We start from the raw sequence: 7,794 nt of genomic DNA on the forward strand, positions 1-7,794 counted from the left end.
GGAACCACCATCTGCAGGTTCCCCTCCATGCTATACACCACCCTGATTGGGAAATGCATTGCTATTTCTTCACTATTGCTGGGCCAAATTCCAGAAATTGCCTCCTTGGGAACACTATACCATTTTGATTTCTATTTTTCAAGAAGGTGACTTATTGCCACCTTTTCAAGAATAATGAAGAATGGATAATAAATGATGAACTTGCAAATGAGATTCACATCTCAAGAATAAGTAAATAAGACTGTGCCAGTAGCTACTTTTTATGAACACCTGTGACACAACACGGACCTTTTGTTTTAATGTGAAAGCAGTTGGAAAATTAATCACAATGAATAATGCTTAGATGCTTAAAAACTCAAATGTTGAACTCATATTCACTTTATACATTGTAATTCTGTTTATAGAATGCAGCTGGAGTATGAAAATATTGTTCTTTATGATTAATTCCCTCAGACAGTTTCTTGCTAGTTAGTGAGCTCCACCTAGAAATGTGAAATATCGTTGTATGTGGCCAGTCAAGTAATAAGGAATAAAATTGAAAGTATGGGTTTAAGAGAATGATCCAATCATATCATAGTCATGAGGGAAAGAAAATCAAAACAGCAAGCAGTCAAATTTCTGACATGTCAGAGAAGGCTGTGTTTTTATTAATTTTACATCATAAAAATATCTATTATATCACAGTTATTGTGTTCAACACATTTTAAAATGCAGATTATGTAACAGATTGAGCAGAATACCCCCTCCTATACTTTCCCAGCATTGCTGCTCTCCCCCCTCCCTCTGCACACCCCCTCCCCTCCCCTTATTTAAGAAGGTGAGATAATCTAGCCATAGGAAGATGTCAATGCCACTCTGTGATTGGCCAAAAGGAGGTGCACTACTCCAGAGCTGAACTGGTCTTGTCACTTATTCTTTGCCTGTGGATTTCATTATTAACTGCCCAATCTGGTACCCCAACTCTGAGCAGCTAAAATTCAAACACACAATGTTAGAAAATGCAAATGATTAGGATATGTACTATGTCTTTCAGTTTTACATCTGCTTTTGTTAACTATCGAACTGTTGATAATTTTGAAAGATTCTATCTAACTGAAGATTTTCAGCCTCATGGTGTTTTGATTATTAGGATAAAGAATGATGTGAAACTTCTGAACAGACTAAAGGTGTGTCAAATGCTTTGAAGGTATGCTGTATTGTTAATCACTCAGACCTTACTGCATTGTCAGTTGGAGGTCTATGGAGGTTAACAATATCGAAATATTGTTATTTAAAACGAACGCTTCTCATTCTTTTCTATATCTGGTATTAATATATAGTGCGAATCTTGCGTGGGCGCTTAAGTACAGCACAGTATGTACTTCTGAAGTTATCAGTAATGCATTAAATAGTGATAAGAAAATAAAAAGGTAATTTCACATTTCTGCTTGGAAACAGTGATAGGCAATGTCTGTCAAAATGATGAGGACAATCTGTTTTCATTTTTTTTCTGCAGGTGGGCTGCAAAGTAAAGGGTGTGGCAAAATGAAGTGTCTAGATTCACATGCAACTCTTACAGCCGGGTTCACTAGTCATGATTCTTACTGTTAGAATTTCTCTACAAGTTTAATCTATTGCATTCCTGACAGTGTTGGCTCTTCCGATTTTCATTCAAGTAGCTGGTACAAACGACCAGTAATTCATAACTGCCACGGACGCGAGTAAATAACGATGGTTTGAGTTGGGAGGGGGGGGGGGGGTGTAACACTAAGCTGGGATGGAAAAGTGTCGCGCAATGCAGTGGAATGGACGGTACGGGAGCCGCTCCTGCTGTTTGTTTGTGTACATCGTTTTCCCCCCTCAGAAACTACATCCTCCGGGAACTATGAAAACACACAGCGGTGCAACAGAGAAGACAACAAGATTGGTCAACCATGTGCAACTTAAACCTCCGCCCACCAACAGCATCCAAAAAAAAAGGCAGCTCCGTGCACCCCACCCCGCACCACCACACACACACACACAGAAACAAAGCTGTCAAAGTGTGTAAATAAGATTGTTTTCTGCAGCGCCCAGGTTGCTGTTGCAGCCCCTACCTGAGGATGGCCGTGTCTCCCTGCCGCACCATGATGTTGTCCACAGCTGGCCAAGGGAAATCCACGCTCTGAGCTGCCGGGAGGCAAGTGGGCAACAAGGAGCAGAGAGTGAGCAGCAGAGCCGCCAGCCACTGGCCCGAGGCGCAGGGAGAAGCATCCTGCATGCTGTCCATCGCTTGTGTGCCGTGCTCGGGCCAAAGCTAGGCAATCCCTTTTCGCCCACTCCCCCTTTCTCTATCTCTCTGCCCGGCACACGGAGTTTCGCTCTGGCGCTGCCTCACTCTAAAGTACGAGCCCTTTATTCTCCAGCGGCTCCCACATCATCCAGCGACGAACTGATGTAAAATGCGTGTGTGTATGTGTGTGTGTGTGTGAGGGAGAGAGAGAGAGAGGCAGCAGACAGCCCCAGGCTCTGAGCCAGTTGCCATGGCTGTTGCCCAGGCAACATGTCCGACTGACTGGGAGCGCCGAATATTAAAGGTAATGCCGACCAGGTATCTCCCCCATCAGGATCGGTATGACACCTCAAGAGACGGCTAAAACCGCCTTCAATGTTCAACAGCAACAAAACCAAAAAGAAAAAGAGATACCAACGTCGTATTTCTGCAGCTGCATCACAATTTTGCAAAATGTCAAAATGATTCTGAATGCTGTAAAATTCTAACTTTTATTTTTAAATTTTTGGAAAGAAAAAATGTATGGTCTCGCTGGATGCCAGCAGATTTTACTCTTCAAAGCCCATTTGCTAAGGTGCCAGCACCTATAGCTAGTTAATAGTCCTGCATTAGGGAGAGTGAACCCAAATGCACTCAAAATATTAAAATTGTAAAAAAAAGCTTATAAAATTAATAAAAAGCTTTTGAATTGAACAAGAAAGTAAATAACCACACTACTATGCCCACTTATGGGTTTAAGAAAATCATAACAATGTGAAATGGCTTGGTTTTTATTTGTCAGTACAAGTATTACCCAAATAGTTTCTGTGATTTTGAACTGGTAAGGTGTTTAGTCAGCGTCCTCACTGTTTGAGACACAGGCAGTTCTTTTTGCTCAGCTTAACATATGAAGTTTAAAAGCAATGTTATTATTTTGATGATAGCGATGGAATTAAAAGACATTAAAAGATAAAGTTATTTACAAAATAATACTATGTTTAAAACAAATCCTTAACATGATGCCATTTTACCACCTAACACATACTGTGCTATCAATGTATTTGTAACGACAATTTTAATAAAAATAAAACTAAAGTTACACTGAAAGTTCATGCATCTCCTATGGAAAGAATTGGCACTGTGCTAGTGTTATTTTCAAAGTGAGCTGCAATCAGCTGGCTCAGGAACTGAGGAACCACCACAGGAACTATCAAAGCTCCCTGCTAAGGCAATAATACCCTTTAATCTCAATTCTTTTGTAACTAATTTATTTTAATTAGGGATATGGATATGCTAAATTTACCAATCCTTTAACTAATCCTTACAGCTCCCAAGATTAATGGCCATGCACAAACTACAATGCTATCCCTCCAAATCTCTTGAGATATTGGAGGACTTTTTATTTACAAAAGGAATACTCTTAGAGCTTTACACGTGCGTCTAATTATTGTCTTGGCAAATAATCTATTTGGTGTGGAATTGTGCCATTTAAATCAGAGAAGATTTATTGATCAGGGCTAAGTTGACCATTGCCAAAATATCAGTATGGCCCAGTGGTAACAACCTCACCTGCGAGGGAAGATTGTGAATTTGCCACAGAGGCATGATCACTAAATCCAGGTTCATTTCCTGGTTTAACACGAAAGCAGATGGAACCTTTCAGATGAAAGATTAAACTGAAGACTCATCTGCTCTCTTAAATGGACATTAAAGACCATAAAACAGTACTCTAAAAATGAACAGAGAAAAGTTTCCAAGCAGTCTTGGTGAATACAGATCCCTCACTAATTATCACGAAAGTAGACAATTTATTTTGTTGGTGTGCACAAATTACTGTGATTGCTATATTCCCTACTACATTTTGGAAATGCTTCATTGGTCATGAAATAATTTTTGGATGTCCTGAGGTAACGAAAGATGCTGTTTAAGTGTAAATCTTTTTATAATCCAAATGCAAGACAAGTTGTTTCAGTTGGTTTCTGCCCTGGGACTAAGGAATAGAAAGCTAAGAAAGGATTTCAATCCTGACCACCATTCCCTGATCCCTACTAGATAACATGCTTGTATGAACATCAGGTGAGAACAAGCTTAGAAAAGTCAGACAGCATCATTATAAGATTAGTCAGTGACAAGCTAAGTACAGTCTTGGAATCTCCTTCCTTCTTCATCACCTCCATGACATTTTTGGAAGTATTGCACAGACTGTTAGTAAACATGTAAATGGAGTTTGGAATGAAGAAACAGAAGTAGAATGAGAGCAAGTCTGAGGAAATTCTGGTCTCTAGAGCTAAAATAATGGAATGAATTCATTACTGTCACATTTGTGAAGAGAATCAACATACTGAAAGGAGTATGAACTGAAAAATATGTACCCCAAAGGGCTACTCACATAATTTCATTCTGTGTTGCCTTCAAGCAAAAATCCTAATGTATATGTGTTCAGTATTATCAACTTTAAGGAGTACCACCTTTACCGAAGCTTAAAAAATATATTTGGACAATTTTGGAGGACTTTACTAGTGAAGTCTTTAAATGGAGATTTTAACTTCCTCTGCCCAAAAGTTTTAGCATTGAAAATAAAAATAGAAATTCTTGGAGAAACTCAGTGACAATCTGGACCCACCAGACTCAAAATGGTAACTCAGTTTTCTCTCCACAGACACTGCAAGATTTGGTGAGTATATCCTGCAAATCCTATTTTTGTTTGTTCCAGCTCTCCAACATTCACAGTTCTATGTTCTATTTGAGTGTTAGCATTGTCGTGTTTATCAGCATATTTCAGACCTTCCTGCCAGTTTATCTCACATCTTCCAGTGGGTGGTCTAACCTGGTATCAGAATCCATACAAAAGTGTCATTAACCGATATGCGCTTGGGTGTAGGATTCACACAGAACATTGACGGAATTTAGAAGCAGGTTTTGTGGATGACCTGCACTGTAATATCTACTGGCCAAGAAGTTCCAAGAAGGTTAGCATCAAATTGTTTTGTGTGGTCAACATGAACATGTGTGCCTGCAGGACCTTGCTGCTGGGCACTGTAACTCAGGCTCCCCTCCAGCTCTTCCTCCCTGCACCCTGTTAAAGTCAATATCTAGACCATTTGATATTGCACCTGAAATGAGCTGCAGTAACGTGCTAGATTGAGGTGTACAGCCTGCTAGAAGCATGTTACTGAGGCTCAGCCCCTGGACAAAATGCATGTTCCAAAAGCCAGACATCCCAAATCTAAAATCAGTATACAAATTCATTCACAGATACCAATACAGGCGAATGCTCATTAATGACTACCTTGTTCAATATTGAGCTATGCAGGCCAGAATGTGTTGTATTTTGGCCTGTGATGAGATTGTAACTCAGAGACTGTGATACTATTGGATATTACAGTTCACCCCACGGTTTATGTTGCTGCTGTTATGTACTGAACCTGACTGCTAATATCTGAGTTTGAATATTGGTGTGACCAGGTAAGAAGGGAAAATCGGCTCATCCCCTTTTAACCTCTCTCAGTCAATTACAATAAAGAGGTTTTAAAGTTTCTTTTTAGCACACAACTATCTCTCTTCAATTAAAATGTAGTTCACAAGAAAATGATGGAGCCAATTGTCAAGGTTTTCTTGAGTGAAAGAAAGAGGAAATTTTAATACCTCCAGAAAAAGTAATAAAACACACCATCAAATACCCACACAAACACAGGCAATAATTTTAAAAAGGGAGAATATCTGGTGCAGACAGGGAGAATAAAGAGTACAGAATTTTTTTAAATTGTTAGAGTCTTTGAGAAGTTATATTTAACCTGAGACCCCAGGCTTTTAAAGGGTACATTGTATCCTCAGCATTAGTGGAATTTCGAAGTAGATTAGATTAGATTAGATTCCCTTCAGTTTGGAAACAGGCCCTTTGGCCCAACAAGTCCACACTGACCCTCCAAAGAGTAACCCACCCAGACCCATTCCCCTACCCTGTATTTACCTCTGATGAATGCACCTAACACAATGGGCAATGACCTGCACATTTTTGGACTGTGGGAGGAAGCCCATGCAGACATAGGGAGAACCTGAGAACTCCACACAGAGAGTCGCCCGAGGCGGGAGTCAGACTCGGGTCCCTGGCACTGTGAGGCAGCAGTGCTAACCACTGAGCCATGTCAGTGAATGGTTGTTTCCAATTTGCTTTCTCATCGACTGTTATGTTCTGAAATGATAAGAGGAATGGAAGGGAGAAGTGGAGTTCCACTTCTTGTCACAAAGCAGCTGTTGAAATATAGTTTATTGTGTATTCCAGAGTTTAGCTCTATTGTCTTTCCAAGCTAACTGGCAAATGAGCTTTTCATCTTCCCGTGTGTGAAATTATCATACTTGTAAATTAAGGAAGGGATACAAATTGCTTGATGGTGGCTGAGATGTCTGGTTTCAATGTCTTTAGATAAAATTGAGAACTTCAGTGGAGTCGGCTTCATTTATTCCACATGGGTCTCCCAAAGCTTGCCTCGACTTGTGGTCAATTTTATCCTTTTCTTAAAAAAAAAATTGTAATCCATAGAAGGTCTGAGGAAAAACAGTAAGTGATGGAAGTTAAAATTTAATAGTCTATTTTATCACATGGAGCAATTTAATGTCAAGGCATGATCAAGCTCAAATGTGGTGCTTCTTATGATAAAAATTGCTTGTCAACACTCATTGAATCAAATACCTACAGTGTGGAACCAGACCTTTTGGCCTATCAAGTTCATACCAACCCTCTCAAGAGTATCCTCCCAGAGCCACCCTATTCATGTCACCCAGAATTTCCCATGGTTAACCCACAAATAGCCTGTACACTTTGAGCAATTTAGCCTGACCAACCAACCTGCCTTTCACATCTTTGGACTGTAGGAGGAAACTGGAGCAAACCACACAGATATAGGGAGAATGTATCACTAAGGTTGAAATTGAACTCAGGTCCCTGGTACTGTGAGGTGGCAGTGCTAACCACTGAGCCACCATGCTACCCTTTGGAAATGGACATTTTGGTGAGGCACCTGTGGAGCTCTATCCCAATGGAAATCAACACCATAAGGGAAAGAGAAATAAATTGCAAAAATAAACTGACACTGCTATTAATACACATTAAATGCTTGTTCTGGGCTGTGGGGAGGACATTTTCTTGGATTTTACCCAATCCATTTAGCTTACTGAAAAAATAAATTATCATGCTTTTCCCTCAAGGAGGTAAATCAAGTGAAAATGCAAAACACCTATCTCACCCAACATTATGCATTATCCATCCTTGACAGTTGTTTCCTTCAGTATTGTATTTCCATGGCAAGAAAATCAATTACAAAGGCACAACAGCTATTCTAGATTCCCACCTCTAATCCTATCACCTGTTAATCTATGACCCAAGGGAGCAATTCTGAAAAATTACTATCAAAATAATGTATCAGGGCATCTAGTTTGTTCGTCAATGGTCTACCACTTATAACTTAGGTAGACCTTCTTAGTGCAAACTCTGTATTTAACATGGCATTTCAAATTAATTGATCACTATTAGCAGCTTTTGCAGTTTTCACATATATAGAAAAAAC

At 39.7% G+C, this 7,794-nt stretch overlaps 1 protein-coding gene across 2 annotated transcripts in view; it reads right to left on the reverse strand.

Annotated features, from left to right (window-relative positions):
• Positions 1 to 2,514, reverse strand: part of negr1 (neuronal growth regulator 1) — a 529,129-nt gene extending 526,615 nt beyond the window's left edge. The window contains exon 1 of one of the 2 annotated variants that reach the window (XM_072574172.1): positions 2,076 to 2,514. In XM_072574172.1, coding sequence (XP_072430273.1) covers positions 2,076 to 2,248 — 173 coding nt within the window. In that variant the 5' untranslated portion in view covers positions 2,249 to 2,514. The remainder of the gene's footprint in view (positions 1 to 2,075) is intronic. The other variant, XM_072574173.1, reaches the window with a different exon arrangement.
• Between the last annotated feature and the right edge of the window lie 5,280 nt (positions 2,515 to 7,794).

The sequence above is a fragment of the Chiloscyllium punctatum genome, chromosome 7, assembly GCF_047496795.1.
Source record: "Chiloscyllium punctatum isolate Juve2018m chromosome 7, sChiPun1.3, whole genome shotgun sequence".
Lineage (NCBI taxonomy): Eukaryota > Metazoa > Chordata > Chondrichthyes > Orectolobiformes > Hemiscylliidae > Chiloscyllium > Chiloscyllium punctatum.